The 17,941-nt window shown below is 39.0% G+C and overlaps 1 protein-coding gene across 2 annotated transcripts in view; it reads left to right on the top strand.

The window, feature by feature from the left end:
- Positions 1-17,941, top strand: part of LOC126370288 (uncharacterized) — a 45,271-nt gene that overhangs the window by 14,151 nt on the left and 13,179 nt on the right. For both annotated transcript variants that reach the window (XM_050015133.1, XM_050015134.1), the window contains exons 2-3: positions 15,664-15,815; positions 16,400-16,514. In XM_050015133.1, coding sequence (XP_049871090.1) covers positions 15,664-15,815; positions 16,400-16,514 — 267 coding nt within the window. The remainder of the gene's footprint in view (positions 1-15,663; positions 15,816-16,399; positions 16,515-17,941) is intronic.

Here is a 17,941-nt window from a genome sequence, read left to right as displayed (position 1 = left end):
GAAAACCTAACATTCGACCATCCTGACGTCGTGCATGTCCTCATGCACGTAGACAAAACGTCTAATGTTCAAACCTAACATTCGGCGGGCCAAGTGATTCCACACTCATCGAGAACAGTTACAAAGCTTCACTTAAAATCTAAAAGTACAACGACATAATTATAATCACATTTACGGGGTGAAACATCAGCTCTTCTTTCTAATCATTAAAGCTATTCAAGTTGTCAATAGTTCGCAAACCCTTCCTTCTCACGAACCATTGCAAAGCAATTGAGTGTGAACCTTCTTTCTCACACTTGTAATTATCGTATACAAACCTTCCTTCTTATATACGATAATTAAAATAATCATAATATAAAGCTACTCAAGTTGTCAATAGTTCGCAAACCCTTCCTTCTCACGAACCATTGCAAAGCAATTGAGTGTGAACCTTCTTTCTCACACTTGTAACTATCGTATACAAACCTTTCCTTCTTATATACGATAATTAAAATAATCATAATATTACAAAGCTATTCAAGTTGGCAATAGTTCGCAAACCTTTCTTTCTCACGAACTATTGCAAAGCAATTGAGTGTGAACCTTCTTTCTCACACTTGTAACTATCGTATACAAACCCTTCCTTCTTATATACGATAATTAAAATAATCATAATATTATAAAGCTATTCAAGTTGGCAATAGTTCGCAAACCCTTCTTTCTCACGAACTATTGCAAAGCAATTGAGTGTGAACCTTCTTTCTCACACTTGTAACTATCGTATACAAACCCTTCCTTCTTATATACGATAATTAAAATAATTGTGAACCCTCCTCACAAAATTAAAAGTCACCTTAACTAAATAGCTATGAGCCCTCCTTCTCAAGCTATTACTAAATACACATCTTACAGTTTCATCCAACAAACAGTACCTCTACTTACTTTCTTTTGATTGTATATAATAATGACACAATCAGTCATCTTCATCACTACTTTCTTTATCATCATTAACGTGAATCCAGGGTGACATTCGATTTGTTAAATGAAGTAGTCATCAATCCCAACAAATTCAAACTCAAAAATATGTTTATTCAGTAGGTAACATTGTTACACTTTGAATCGTCAATTTTTACATCTTTAAGGGATTCCCGAACTAACAATAAAGTATAATTTTGCGTTTCGCATACTATTTCGTTCAACATAGGATTAATTTCCGCATCCATCTGAAGTCCAAACATTACCTCAGTCCGTCCCGTTGTCTTCCGACGGGTGTTGTTCATGCCCCATTGGACTCTACCTATCTTGTCATCCCAGACGTTCTTGTCAAAATTAAGATTTTGCGCAGTTAACGACCCTAACATCGTGCGATTACACTGCTCTACTTGTCCATTGGACCTAGGACTTGCAACTGCGTTCAACACGTGTCTAATACCTTTATCCGAGCAAAACGTTTGAACACGTACGATGTGAAGCAAGTACTGCGGTCGCTAATCATTCGATCTGGGTTTCTGAATGTATAGAAAATATCTTCTAATTCTCGCGTTGTTGTAACTGTTTTTGGTATTTCTGACTGGCCTGATAAATTTAGATTTCGTAAAGGCATCTACGACTACCAAAAGGTAAGAGTTTTCCTCTCTTTGATCGCACAAAAAGGTCCAAGGTGATTGATGTACAGGGTGTGAAAAGGCACCTCGACTTTTCGTTTACGTGGAATAGGCCCTCATTTGAATTAGTTTTCTGTTATGTACTTTAACCCATCTGCATCAATATCAGTGGTAAGAAATTCCCGAATGCGACCCAGTTCACTATCACCTAATTGAAGAGTCTACAACCTGTCCCCCTCATTGATTGACATAACCGTCGGGTAAAGACCAGCGTCAATTTCCATTGAACTAAGATCCTCAATTGGGTTCCGAAATAGAAGGTCCACGTGCGACATTTTCGTGCCAGCACGATATTCAAAAAGCAAAAACAGCCACCAGCGGGCAATACGTCTAACCAAATCACGTTTGGAAAGCATGGAGCGCAACGCACTACAATCGGTCATGATTTTGAAATTCTGACCCAGAAGATAAACCCGAAACTTTTGAGCGAACTTACTATAGCAAGAGTCTCAAGTTTATATACCTTTTCTCTTCTGGAGATATCTGGCGACTATAGTACGCTACGGGATGGTAGGTGTCGTTTCCATTACGTCGCTGCATCAATATTCCACTGACGCCCACTTCACTGGCGTCAGTGTGCAACTGTGTTTCGGCGGTCGGGTCGTAAATGGCTAAGATTGGCCTATATATCAGACTACTCTTGAGATCAACAAATGCGGCTTCTTGTTCCTCAGTCCAACACCATTCCACATCCTTCTTGAGCAACTTATTCAACGGATGTGATAAAGACGCGTAATTCCTTATAAATTTTCCGAAAATATCCTACTAGTCCCAGAAATTGGCGGACGGAATGTGGACTGGTGGGACGAGGAACATCAAACACTGACTGTGTCTTTTTGTCAGCCGGCCGCACCCCAGCAGCGCTAATATCATAACCCAAATAGTTAATAATTCTGCTGTAAGAAATTACATTTTGCCAAATTCAGAGTTAGGCTTGCCTTTTCTATCAACTGTAAAGCCCTTTCTTACCTATCCAAACACTCTTCTACATCCTTTTCGTAAGTTAATACGTCATCGATGTAAGCAGTAGCTTCTGAGAACCTAGCGGAAACCAATACCTTATTCATCAGCCTTTGAAATACAGCTGGTTCGTTAGCCAACCCAAACGGCATACGATTAAATTCATATTGGTCGTCTGGGGTGATAAAGGAAGTTAAGGGTTTCGATTCTTCTGCAATAGGCACCTGGTAGTATCCAGATGCCAGATCCAAAGTTATAAAGTAGGCCTGCCCCACTAATCGAGCAATCTCGTCTTCAATCACTGCCATCAGGTACCTTATCTTAACTGTCATTGAATTCAGAAACCTATAATCAACACAGAGCCTTTGTTTACCGTCCTTCTTACGAACCAACATAATTGGACTCGCATATTCCGATACAATTTCTCGTACAATCCCCGCATTCATCATCTCACCAACCATTTCTCTTACTTGTTGTCGTTCCTTGTGCGACAATATGTAAGGCCGGTAAATCACAAGACGCTCAATATTCAATTCAATTTTCATTTCAGTCATATTTGTACATCCCAACTCCTCTAATGATTGCGCGAAGCAATGCTTGTATTCGTTCAAAATGTTAAAATAGACGTCGTTTATGTGGCTCTTCAAGCGTTTTTGCTAAAGTTAACATCTTTAGGTTCTATACCTAAATGCTCGCCAACGAGGTCTGTGGGTGATGTACAAATATGATTGACAATCTGAACTCTATTTCATCTACCTATAATATCACCTTCATCAATATAACAAAAGCTGACAATGGGGTAATATGAACAAAGAGCTGACCTTCCTCTACTTTGTATAACCCGCCGGCTATCGTGAATTCTCGGTTTGGCTTCCCCACGACTCTTCCGCTAAGCCTAACATATCAATTAATCACAACATCAGTACGAGCTCTGATAATCGCCTCTCCACTCAATCTTGCGCATGAAGCGGAGACGACCTTTACACTCGCAGTATCACCACTACCACCGTTAGCAAAAGGGAATTCATCATCATAATAAAACCTCAATTCGTTGGCATTCTTGAATACCAGCACCTGCTTCTGTTCGGTGAAGGACTGTCCTACTAATATCGGACAATTGAGCAGATTACTGTCAACCACGTGACACAAAACATCCGCACTAACACCGTCGATGCATAAATTAACCTGCATGGACAAAATAAAATCACTACCAAAACTTTTAGTGGAGTCGGGGGTTGATCACAAGTCTACCCCAAAATCAGTGTCGTTGTTTGTTTTATGAGCGAAACTTCGCTACCGAAATCTATAAACGATATCATAGAGGTGTCATTTACCCTAACTGTATTGAAATATTTTGAGCCCGACTTAGAGGTAAGTATGCGCATGATTTTAGGAATGTTACCTAGATTATCACGGTTTTCAAAAAAAAAGGGACTCTGCAAGTTTCCATTTTATGACCGAACCTACGACATCCTGTACATTGGACCAGAGGTTTGGGGCATTTAAGATACGGGTAACCTTTTTCCCTACAGTTAAAACAAAATAATTTGTAACTTGAATTTTTTTTGAAGTCTTAACTGATTTATCCCTATTGTCATTATTACTTCCCGCTGTGGATTCAGTCGACTACTTTGTTTTATTAAAATGAAAGCGATCGGGCGGCGGTTGGTTCTCCTTATTACTCATCAGAAAATGGAGTTGATCAGGCTGCGTACATCGTAACGCTTATCGCTGGATCTAATTGTCTTGTCACTTAATCCGTGGATAATGCAGTCCACGGCTCGTTTCCCTTCGATGTCACACCGGTTCACGATGGCTAATTCTTCATAATAATAAACCTCTAGCGGTTCACCAAACCTACTCTTTCGCCTAAGCGTATCCTCCAGGGATTGGCCATAATCATGTTCAAAAGGAAATGCGTCTAACCACTTTTGCTGCCATTCTGCCCAGCTGTACAAAATAGAATTGAAGCTTTCATACCAAACTCTGGCCAACTCCTGCAGTTTCTGCATTGCGAAGTGGATAACGGTTGTTCTCATCCCATCCGTAAACAGTGGCACACTCATTAACTTTCTTTAACCAAGTATCAATCTTTTGACTTTTCGATGAGGGTCCAAATTCGGGTAACATTAACATGGTTCATAATACTACTGGAAGGATGTGATGTGGCGACTGCTGTCGGATTAGGTTAAGATCTTAAGTTAACTAATGATTCAACAATATTAAGAACATCTTTAGATGAAAATGTAGGGCTATCTGACCTTTCTATTCCCTTAGCTGCCGACGAACGTCGCACCTCCTGCCCTTCGCCGCGACGTCGTTGGCTGTGTCGCTCGTTGTGCCGACGCGTGAAGCGACGTCTCTCTCCGGCTGCACTCCCGGCTCTCTCTCCGGCTGCGCTCCCGGCTTGTATCGGCTCGGCTCGGCTCGGCTCGGCTCGGCTCGGCTCGGCTCGGCTCGTCTCGGCTCGTCTCGGCTCGTCTCGGCTCGGCTCGGCTCGTCTCGGCTCGTCTCGGCTCATCTCGGCTCGTCTCGGCTCGTCTCGGCTCGGCTCGGCTCGTCTCGGCTCGTCTCGGCTCGGCTCGGCTCGGCTCGGCTCGGCTCGGCTCGTCTTCGTGGAACGATCTCGTCTTCAAGAGGCATAATCTGGAACTCGAAAACATTGGAACATGTAAATATTCTTCAGATAACCCTATATGTATATATTTATACAGATATATTTCCAAAGTAAAATATCTCAAAAACGGTGTATCCTGATTAACACATATGGATACGATCCCACTTCTGAAATGTAGTAAGACCACGGTAACACGATCATTAACTAACATACGGATACCTGGATATACATAAAGCTGCCTCAGGTACATGCTCTATAAATAAAACAACCATTGAAATAATAAATAATAAGTATATTGGTTACTTACTCTAAATTTCCAAAACGCACGCGTGCTCAAACACAAGTGTACACGTGTTCAAAATGGTACGTCTGCCTTCGATGCGTGCTCGAATCAAAAGAGCCCCAATGAAAGACAAACACGCCTTTTTATACCCTTTCTCCTAGTGTTGCCATATGAAGGCAACACAAATTCGCACAAAATTACAGAAAACCTAACATACGGTCGAATTGAGTACCTCCTCCTTTTTTGAAGTCGGTAAAAATGACGGGTATAACTTAAAATAAAATTAAGAGGTGTCTGCAGGAATCGGGGCAATTATCATTCCTAAAATACTATACTGGCACTATAGGAAACGTAATGCGTGCTAGGTATAAAGTATATATACTTACAGTTTTTTATCAGAATGTTGTTCTCGATAAAAGCCAGTTGATTGATTGCGACGCTTAGGGCTTCTGATAATGTATGGCTTTCTTGTAACTAGGACGTGAACAGCTTTTATGGAGTTATCCAGCTTGGGTTTGCGTGTTTAAAACATAAAACAAACTTGCGACTATATCCCAATTGGGGTGGTTCGAGGGACATTCATCGCAAGAGGATATATTAGTACCAACACCTCACCGAGCTTTCTGTTAGACCAACGTGATAGATGCTGAGTCGCATCGGCCTCTATAATGGTCGAGACAACTGTGTCTCTCATACATTTACTAATATTACTATGAGGAAAATCTAGCGAAAAATAAGTCGACGGGAAAATTGGCCAGAGTTAAGAAACTAGTTACCTAAGTACTTACTTGAAATTAGTTCGTTAAGAATCTGATAGGTTAATAATCTTGTCAACTTATATCTACAGGCTTATTACTATCAGGAAAGTAACTCTTATACTTATACCTAACTAAATTCTAACAAACACATATAAAGGAACGCCCATCTCCTATCGTGTGGGTTGTGAGGTGAATTACCAACGTCATTAACCCTGTTGTCAGGGTTATTATTGAGCCGCCAATAGCCCCTGACATGGGTCATGTAACGACTACTTATTTACATCAGTAAGTAGTAACCGGGACCAACGGCTTAACGTGCCTTCCGAAGCATGGATGGTCTTACTTTCGGTTCGGACAATCAGGTGATCAGCCTGTAATGTCCTAACCAAACTAGGGATCACAAAGTGATTTTTCGTGATATGTCCCCATTAGAATTTGAACCCGGGACCTCCGGATCGTGAGCCCAACGCTCAACCACTGGACCACAGAGGCCGTTGACAAATGAATGCGGTTGTATCGCGGTCCTGCGGTGAAACTGCCCCCGCGCTGTTGCTCTGCTTCGGATTTGCGTCTGCTTTTTGTGTGCCGAAGCCTTAAGCTAGGCTTAATATTAATTAGTGCCTCGTGTTACAAAGGACATAATCTCACTGTAGAGTACTGCGCGGCCGAGAAGACAAACTGAACGCGTCCTATGTTTTTATTCAATTCTGTTACATAGGCATAGGAACTAAAACATGGACCCTGTAGGGCACAGCAACGTCATTCACAGTCTAGCTGAAAAATGCCAATAATAGCAACTTTTATACGAATAAGAAGTATTCATTTATTTATAAAGGTTAAGTACCTTTATACATAAATGAATAATACAACATTACAGTGTAACCCAATCCGCTGTATGATGAGAAAACAATATAAAAACTAATAAAACAAAAATAAACAATGAACGAACAAAGAAACAAAAAGAAAAATAAGACTATAAATAACACGATAAACACAAAAATTAAAAAGTAAATTATCACACAAAAATAAAAATAATAATAGAAAAAACAAAACATTAAATCATTAATAAATCTTTTCGCAAAAAGCTAAACACTCTCTCCATACACTCACCATCTATCACCAAACACATCAAGATGAACTCTGACACGGACGCCATACTTACTACATAAGGACGCCACACACAAAGCAACAACAGACTAACTCCAAGAAGTACCACAAATGGGTAATACCAAGGAATAAAAAATTCTGTTCACCCTCCTGCCGGTCGTAAGATAAGTAATCCTTCCCAAACCGATAAGCAGTGCGTTTCCGAAGCGATCCCTACGTTCCCGGGGGTTGTAAAAACCTCAGACTCTACCTAATTCCTTTTAGGTCGTTTACCGTTCTTGAATCACTGTCTTTCACACACACACACGCACGCACGCACGCACGCACGCACGCACGCACGCACGCACGCACGCACTAACACACACACACATAAACACATAATTTATGTATACTGATGCATCGATATACGGCGCATCTTCCGTTCTTTGCTAAAACAGTTTACATTTATAATTGTATACGGAAGTTTGTAATGGCCTTTCAATTTATATACTTTAGTTTTATTGTTTTTGTTTAGTTTTTTGGGGCAACCACCGTTCTACACGCCCTATCTATGGAGTAATAGCGATTACTCCACCGACAAGAGCGCAGCTCTTAAATAAAGAGAGAGAGAGAGTTTTATTAATACTATTAAGACGCTGTAAATTTCGCAAATAAATAAAATAAATTTTTCTACTCCTCTACTTTAATCTGGCATTTAAATAACCAAAAAGTCTAATATAAGCACATACATAATTAAACTCTTTGAAAAAGTGTACGCTCTATGGCCTATAAAAGCATTGTTTACAAAGTGTAACTGTACTATAATGTCGCCAAAAAAGCATTGTTGTTGTTTTTTTTTTTTTTTGACCTGGAAACTGGCACCTTTACTTTGTTTGGTGCCATAGATATACTATAAAAAAGTATACATTTGCCGCCATTTTCCCGCGCGTTGGAAAATAAATTGGAAAATTTTTGTGTTTCGTTTAAAATTACGTCGTCGTAGAAAAAGTATTGTATGCAACGTTGTATAACTAGGTCAAAAAATGCTCGTGGCGTCTCTTATTGCGATGTTCGCCAAGGCTCACATCGCAACTCACGCCACTCGCATTTTTTGACCCTTCTTATACAACTGTTGCATAAAATACTAAAATGAAACTAAACGATGTCGATGTAAGTAACAAGTACGTCTTCTTCGTTTTTTTGGAGAAAAATACTCGTAAGTTCAGCAGGGCTAACATGCGAAAGCGCAACGTATTAAAATTATCGAACGATTCAATTTTTACCGACTTCAAAAAAGGAGGAGTTTCTCAATTCGACCGTGTTTTTTTAATGTTTGTTCGGGCATAACTTCGTCGTCGTTTATAACAAACATTATAGAAGGAAAAGTTTAAGGGAAGAGAGGAAGGGGTAGACCTAGGATAACATTTATGAAACAAATAAAAGAGAAGGTGCAGGTCGTGTCGTATCGGGAGGTGAAGGTTTTGGCGGGAAGAAGAGAGGAATGGCGGTTACTCCACCGACAAGAGCGCAGCTCTTAAATAGAGAGAGAACTTCGTCGTACATGAACCGATTTTGATAATTCTTTTTGTCGAAATCGAGTTTGTTTTTTTCCGTAACATGCGTGACACGTGATTTTGTTGGACTTTTTTGAGTTCACATATTAGCACTAGTCGACATATCGAATCGATAAAATGACGTTGCGCATATTAGCCCTACTGGATAACGTCTTATCTTCTTGTTATCGAGTGGGTTGTGAGGTGGAATACTAACCTTATCGACCCTGGTGTCAGGGTTATTACTGAGCCGCCAAAGCCCCTAACATGGCTCATGTAACGACTTCTTACTTACATCAGCAAGTAGTAACCGGGACCAACTGCTTAACGTGCCTCTTATCTTCTTTTTGGACAATCAGGTAACGTTATGTTAATTTAATATAAATTCGTTATTATTATTAAGTCAATATAAATATGGAAAGCGCTTTGTTTGAACATACTTCAAAATGATTTGCGATGAGTTTGTTTTCACAAAACACTTTATTATACAGGGTGTTAGTGACATCGTAACGAAAACTTTGACGGATGATTCAGGCCATGATTCTGAGTTGATATCAAGTGAAATGTTCCGTCGCAAAAGTATGGAACGGAAAATAATTTAAAAAAGCACTAAAATTTTCATGACTTTTCCGACAGGAAATTCCACTTGATATCGACTCAGAATCATGGTCTGAATCATCCCCTTCAGTATTCGTTACAGTGTCACTAACACCCATACCTACTTGTATGGCTACCGTATGTACTTGTATGGGGTGTAATTGACATCGTAACGAATACTGAGAGGGATGATTCAGCTGATTATTCTGAGTTAATATCAAGTGGAATTTTCAATTGCAAAAGTATAGAATTGAAAATAATTTAAAAAAACCTAAAAAAAACATGAATTTTGCGACGGAAAATTCCACTTGATATTAACTCAGAATCATGGTCTGAATCATCCCCCTCAGTATTCGTTACGATGTCACTTACACCCTGTATGTGGTAAAAATAATCATCATTATAAATAGTATGGTTGAAAGTTTCTGTTAGGAGTTCGTGAAATAATGAACAGCTTGAAATTTATTTATTAATTTCCTGCTGCTTCTTCTTTTATCGTGAGGGTTGTGAGGTGGATGACCAACCTCATCAACCCTGGAGTCAGGGATATTATTGAGCCGCCAAAGGCCCCTGACGTGACTCAAGTAACGACTACGTACTTACATCAGTAAGTAGTAACCGGAACCAACAGCTTAACGTGCCCTCTGAAGCACGGGTCATCTTACTTCTGGATAATCAGATGATCAGCCTGCAATGTCCTAACCAAACTAGGAATCACAAGTGATTTTTGTGATATCTCCCCACCGGGATTCGAACCCGGGGCCTCCGGATCGTGAGTCCAACGCTCAACTACTAGTAATATGTAATTATAAAACTTAAAGAGAAATTATCTTCTAAATAGAAAACAATGATAAACCTTCTTAACAAATATAAGAGTGGAAAATAGAACGTAGGTAAATATAAATCTTTGAAACTTAGTAAAGAACATAATTGCGACCCTTAACCTGCAAAACAAGAGGCGGCACTTCCAGTAAAGCGGCTATGACTCATTTCACATTTATTTCTCTGGGAAATGGTTCGTAAATCGCTGAAATTAATTTACGTTCACTAATTACGTGCTTACTGAATCAATTCAGGTGCGGCCGCCATGTTGGAAACGACAGGGGCGACTCAATTGATGGGGAAAGTGTAGTAAATAAAATAATAGACTGACAAATTTAATAAAATTAAATAAAAAATATAATAATAATAAATAAATAATTATTAATTCTAATTATATTAATTAATAATATTTAATTTTTATTTAAATTTTTAATTTAGCAGGTACTTACTTATTTCTTAGTTTAAATAACCGTTCTGTTATTATTATTTTTCTTTCAAATTGCTTATGCAATTTTACAGGACATTGTATTTATACCAATGTTATTTAAAGCCTTAATAATAACTATAAATAATAATACAGGTTTTTCATACCCGACAACAATAAAAAAACTAAAAAGAATATGAATTTTGCGACGAAAAATTCCACTTAATATTAACTCAGAATCATGGTCTGAATCATCCCCCTGAGTATTCGTTACGATGTCACTAACACCCTGTATACCATGTGGCAGTACTTTATATAAATAAATAAATTGTTGCTTGATATCTGGATCACAGTACGTAATTTAGCCACTCGCAATAGACCTACAGGTACCATAAGAGCAACAAGTATCTACCTGTTTTATAAGTAAGTAGGTACCTATACAGTTCTTGAATTCCTAACTTTTGGGTTCCTAACTCCGAAGCGCCTGCTAATATATGCCTAAAAGTTTGTGAAATATTTAGGAAACAGTTTCTACCTCAATTTTAGTAGCAATACAGAATAATGCCAGGTCCTGCAAAGTTGTTACGGGGTCCATCAGATTCATGGTCTGAATTATCCCCCTCTGAATCATCCATTAAAACCCTGTATAAAAGATTACTTTTGTTGGGGATGCCAACAAGTAAAAAGGACTGGAAAGCTTTATCGACTTCGATATTCAATTTCCTTCATTCTCTATCCAACATTATTATCGGTAACCGTGTTATCGATAAAACTTTAGATATACCCGTGCAATAGTAGATATAATACCTACACTTCAATATCAGATAGCAAATGATAGCAACCCGCTGGAGCATAAAAATGCAAAATCACTGCATTTGATATTCAGTGAAGAGGAATATCATGAATTCTGCGGAAGTAAAATTCTAAAAGCAATTGAAGTTTCTACTTCTTTGATGTTAAAATCTGATCTGAGAGCTCTGAACTACTATACTCAGTTGATATTTTGAAAGAAATTCAACGAGATATTTGTATTTTCTTAACACCACCCACCACCGCCTATCACGTTTGTCTAAGAGAAAGCTCGTTGAGGTGTGCGTACTTAGTTCATCATGCGATGGAAGTACCTCTGATTACTCCATTCGAATATATATTTGTCAGCTTATGTTGTTATATTCTTCTTCTTCTTGTTAGGTTTGGCTTTCAGATTTGTTCAGCCCAGTATTTTGCCACCAGCATTTTCGGCACCATTCATAAGTTCTTCTCGTGTACAGGTGTCAAGCCACAGAGGGCAGGACGTCAGGTGAGCCATAGTCTATGGCGTAACATCAAAAGCAGCGCAGGTCCGATCCGTTCAGAAAACCCAACCTGCAGTGCGCATTTTAGTCCTACTGGACAAGTTACCTTTAATCCTTTTTAAAAGATGTATAAAATTACTTTATAAGAAATGTCTCAAATTCGAAGACGGTAGGCAGTATACCTCTACAGTGTATGTATTGACATACACCTTCCAGTTTCCTCAATTCAATTCGTAATATATTCTGTCAAAAAGTCCATTTTAATGACAGCCCAGAAAGATCAGTCAGTTATATTAAGTAACTTATTGTAGAATCGTGGCATCCGAAAGTAAAATATATAAATCTACCAGAAGGTAGCAACAGTGGCTGCAAGTTGTCTTTGATTACTTGTGGCTCTGCCCACCCCATTAGGGATGTGAGTTTATGTATGTATGTATGTGTACCAGAAGGTGTGTGAGATAATGTCAGTAAAAATTGAATTTATGAATGAAAACCACGCTCAAGTAGCTTTCTCCATTCTTGCGTATCAGATTCCGATTCTTTGACTTCCTTATGTGGCACGATGTTTAATTTGAATTTAATTTGTTCCATGTAAGCTCTTCTTGGTTGTCCCCTCCCTTTCTTTCCTTCTACCTTCCCTTCTACGATGTTTTTAATAAGTTCGTTGTGTCTTATTAAGTGTCCAATCATCTTGCCACTTCTGTCGTCAATAACTCTCAATATTTGTCTCCTTTATTTATTTATTTGAGGTATTTAAGGTTAGGGATGTGGTAAAAGTAATTGCCGAACGGCAGTGGAGATGGGCGGGACACATTGCCCGAATGACGCGGAGATTGTTGGAGTAGCGCCCACGAGCTTTCACAAGACCGTGAGATGAAAGGACGACATCGTGCGGCACGCAGGATATGGCTGGATGTCGATAGCCCAAGATCGTCGGAAGTGGAAAAACTTGGATGAGGCCTACGTCCAAAATTGGATAGGAATTTAGGCTGATATAGATAGATAGATAGAGATAGATTTATTTAACTATAACTGCTTATCTTCCCTTTACTCTTAAGATAACCTCACGACTATATCCGAAGTGGGGTAATCAGAGGTACATCCATCACACTGATCTAAGTACCCACGCCTCACCGAGCTTTCTGTTAGATCAACGTGTTAAATGATGAGCCGTATCGCCTTTACTCTTATACTAGCGCATATTTTAAACGTAATTATTATAACGAATTTAATATATTTAAAGTGCTTAATATCGAATTTTCATTATGAATTCCGGAGCACTGAGTTGGGCGTTCAACCATGTTTATTGATGACGTCAGAACTAGTATTTTTGTTCGTGAAATGGGGCTTCAATGTGGGCATAACGCGCGTATGTTGTGTTATGTGTTACGTGTGACATTTTAAATAAACACATGAACGAGTTCTGTAGTCCAGTGGTTGAGCTCTGGGCTCACGATCCGGAGGTCACTCGCAGGTTTGAATCCCAGTGGGGACATTATAAATATCAAATTCAAATTCAAATTCAAAAATATCTTTATTCAGTAGGTAACATAGTTACACTTTGAATCGTCAATTTTACATAACGAACGTCTCATCCGCCTAAAACTACTGCAGCTTCTCACAACCTGTATAGCCGGGGAAAAGAAGCTGCAAGAAAAACCTCGGCACAGGGCCCTAGACGTTCTTTAAAAAAATAAAAATAAACATAAAACATAAAATATTGGTATACAATTGAGTAATTTAGCTGCCTAATATCAGTTCTCAGACAGTTAATCCCATGCATTCATATCTTCTAAATAATCACTAACTTTATAATAACCTTTTTTGTAAAGTTTTTGTTTAACTACTGTCTTAAAACAGTTGAAAGGCAAATTCTGAATGTCAATGGGAATCTTATTGTAAAAACGTATACATTGCCCCTTAAAAGATTTAGTAATCTTATGTAATCGACTGACTTGTAAAGCAAGTTTATTTTTGTTCCTGGTATTAACAATGTGCCGATCGCTATTTTTTGCAAATAATCCTATATGTTTTTTTACATATATTAAGTTTTCAAAGATATATTGTGATGCCAAAGTTAAAATATTAATTTCTTTAAATTTATTTCTAAGTGACATCTTGGGTCCCAATTTGTAAATCGCCCGAATGGCTCGCTTTTGCAGAACAAAAATGCTGTTCATATCTGCAGCATGACCCCACAGCATTACTGATCCTTAATCTGATTAAGACATTCCAGACTGATCACCCGATAGGCCGATACTAAGATGATTTGTGGTTCGGAGGGATCGTTTCCACACCGTTTTTCAAATCAAATATACTTTATTGCCAACAACAGCCTCCGTGGTCTAGTGGTTAGAGCGTTAGGCTCACGATCTGGAGGTCCGGGTTCGATTCCCAATGGGGACATTGTCGAAATCACTTTGTGAGAATGTCCTTTGTTTGGTAAGAACTTTTCAGGCTTGAATCACCTGATTGTCCGAAAAAGTAAGATGATTCCGTGCTTCGGAGGGCACGTTAAGCTGTTGGTCCCGGCTATTAGCCGTAAAAACACCTCCAATAACACGCAGTGGAGCAACGTGGTGGAGTATTCTCCATGGCCCCTCCGGTTGATTGAGGGGAGGCATGTACCCAGCAGCATGTATATAGGCTGTTTATGTATACTTTATTGCACAGAACTAAATTTCAATAATCAGATATAACACATGAATACAGTACAATTTGGGCGGCTTTATTGCTCTAGAGCAATTTTTCATCCCTTTAAGGGGTGATATCCGGAACAAAAACTCTAAGTCCTTTCCTACGTCTCAAACTTTCTCCATACCACATAAGCGTAAAAAGAATACAGATTTCTTTCACATTTATAATGCAACATAAGCTCACGACAATATCCCAGTGGGGTAGTCAGAGGTCCATCGCAAGATGAACTAAGTACCCACACCTCACAGAGCTTTCTGTTAAACCAGCGTGACATAATACGAGTATTTAGGGTGGTATTAATAAACCAATCTCAGCTGAGACTCCCCCTCAAGATCATGCTCAAGTCTCTGTTTTATATAAAAACTGTCACATTGACATGATCTTGAGAGCAGTCTCGCAGCTGAGATTAGTTTTCAAATTCAAATTCAAAAGTATCTTTATTCAGTAGGCAACATAGTTACACTTTGAATCGTCAATTTTTACATAACGACCGTCTCATCCGCCTAAAACTACTGCAGCTTCTCACAACCTGTATAGCCAGGGAAAAGAAGCTGCAAGAAAAATTTCGACACAGGGCCCTAGACATTCTTTAAAAAAATAAAACTAAACATAAAATATATTAGTTTATTAATGGGATATAGAAATAACACGGGATATATTTTAAATGTCTTTACTCCTTATATTTTACCCCAACCATTGCACCATCGACTCGCCTCTCTTCCTTTTTAAAAAAAGAACTGCCTTACTACTACTACTTATTCATTAACCATCCTCCTTTCATACCATAAACAATCAAATTCCCATTCATTATCCTTCCATAGTATTCTCACATTCCTACATTAATACCACCCTTAATGTTGATTATTACTTATTTAGATACACACACATGTGATGTGACAAAAGTAACACTGTCGGTGTTCATCCCCAGTGCTCCACGCGAAGTCTGCGATGTGGTCGCGCAAGCAGTCAGTGTGCAGCGCAGTCAGCGGCGCCTCCAAATGTGACGACACGGACGTGCCATTCGCTGGCGGACTGCAACTCTACCCCTTCGCCATGGCTCTGAGGGTCAGAGTCTTACAGGTGAGGCTGTGAACTTAAACCATCATCATTCCCCTACCTTTATCCCACTCTAGGTGCGGTCGGTTGAGCAGCTCGGTGGCGCAGTGGTAAACGCGCTCGGTCTGCGATTGTTGAAGTTAAGCAACTTTCGCAAAGGCCGGTCATAGGATGGGTGACCACAAAAAAAGTTTTCATCTCGAGCTCCTCCGTGCTTCGGAAGGCACGTTAAGCCGTTGGTCCCGGGTGCATTAGCAGTCGTTAATAACCATCAATCCGCACTGGGCCCGCGTGATGGTTTAAGGCCCGATCTCCCTATCCATCCATAGGGAAGGCCCGTGCCCCAGCAGTGGGGATGTTTATGGGCTGATGATGATGATGATGATAAGGTGTGGTCAGCACAACATGTAATTCCTCTTCCATTCATTTCTGTCAGTCTTCATCTCAGTACTCACACTACTAATTAGCGCTTACAGCCTTACTACAATATACTATACTTATATACTTTTGCGACGGAAAATTCCACTTGATATTAACTCAGAATCATGGTCTGATTCATCCCTCAAAGTTTTCGTTACTATGTCACTAACAGCCTGTATTCCTCACAGATAGTATGCGGTATTGGAGGTCTGGTGGTAGGAGCGGTCGGGTGGTTGGAAGAACGACAGAAACCAGAACTAGGACTTGGAGTTCCCGCTGGTGCTGTCACAGTCTTAGTAGCAGGTATTTTACTGACATTCAAAATTCAAAATGAAACCTGATATTCAAAATTAAAACACATAATAACGGGTTCTGATGACATTGGTCTCATCATCAGGCAACAGTGTCGAAATATCGGGAGTCTCATAACCCTGATTTAAACGCGGTAAGAACCCGTTATTATGTGTTTTAATTATGATAATAACCACGTAAACTTAAAACAATGATATTCAAAACTTTTTTCGAATATTTTTTTACGTCCATAGTTGGTAGTGTTATATATTCAATAAAACGGCATTTGCATTTTTATCAATCACATTTTGAGATGACATGAAACCATAAGCAAACACATAGATATGCCACAGTTAGTAAGTAACTTATGGACTTTTGATTTTTTTATTTCAATACCTTATATTTAACATCACGAGACAAACATAGAGGTACAATTAGATATGTGAGACATGGATTTTGTAGACAGTCTAGTCTGTCAAAGTATTGTTTGTTCTTTATGTGTTCATAATAGTGCTAATTAATTTTCTTATCCGCCGAAAAAGAAAGTGACGGGTCCCGGAATTTAATCGACAGCCATAAAACTTATGGAACACACGTCAATTTAGGTACAAATCCAAAACAACCCTCTAAACATTTTACATTGTCCAATAACTCGACAGAATTAAGTTGACAGCACACGTCAAACGGGTTGCCTACCAGCGAGATACCTATTTGATTAGCTCGGGTTATTAATTCACTTATTCATTTTGAAAACAGCTGTCAATCATCCGTCCTTTCCTTTTCGGCGGATAAGAAAATTATATATTTGTTTTGTATTTGTTACTGTGGTGTCCCTTTATAATAACCGTTTCTTTCTTTCTTTCTCTCTTTCTAAAATAACGGGTGTTGACAAACTCTACAATAAAACAATAGCTAAATATTAGTAACATCTTCTACTAGTCCTTTTATCCCCTTTTGGGATGTAGAGCTCGAATAACAGATTTCCACTCCCCGCGATCTATTGCAGCCTCTGTTGCCCATGCCATGCCGAGAGTTTTCAACTCTCGGTCAACCGAACGTCGCCAGGTCTGTTCGGGCCGCCCCTTTTGCGTTTTCCACGCGCACACCAGGTCAATCAAACTTAGAACCTTGTGATAAATTAATAATTAATAAATTAAAGTCAGATCACTGTGGTCAACAAATATCTTTCAACTTATTTGTTGACCGCTCACTGAAAAAGGATGTTACATGCAATCCCATATCAAGTAGTCGTTTAGAACAATTCAAAGATAATATGTCAAACAAATTACCAGAACTTCCTTACTGTGATGACCCAAATTTGTTATATAACTCCCTATTTAATCTAACAAAATCGGAATTTAATAAAGTATTTAAGGCAAAAACAATTAAGAAAGCAGACACACCAATTTTTAGTGACTGGGCGACGGTAGGAATTTATA

Source organism: Pectinophora gossypiella, chromosome 10, assembly GCF_024362695.1.
Source record: "Pectinophora gossypiella chromosome 10, ilPecGoss1.1, whole genome shotgun sequence".
NCBI classification, from domain to species: domain Eukaryota; kingdom Metazoa; phylum Arthropoda; class Insecta; order Lepidoptera; family Gelechiidae; genus Pectinophora; species Pectinophora gossypiella.
The sequence above is the reverse complement of the archived record's forward strand: the minus strand, read 5'-3'. Positions and strand labels throughout refer to the sequence as shown.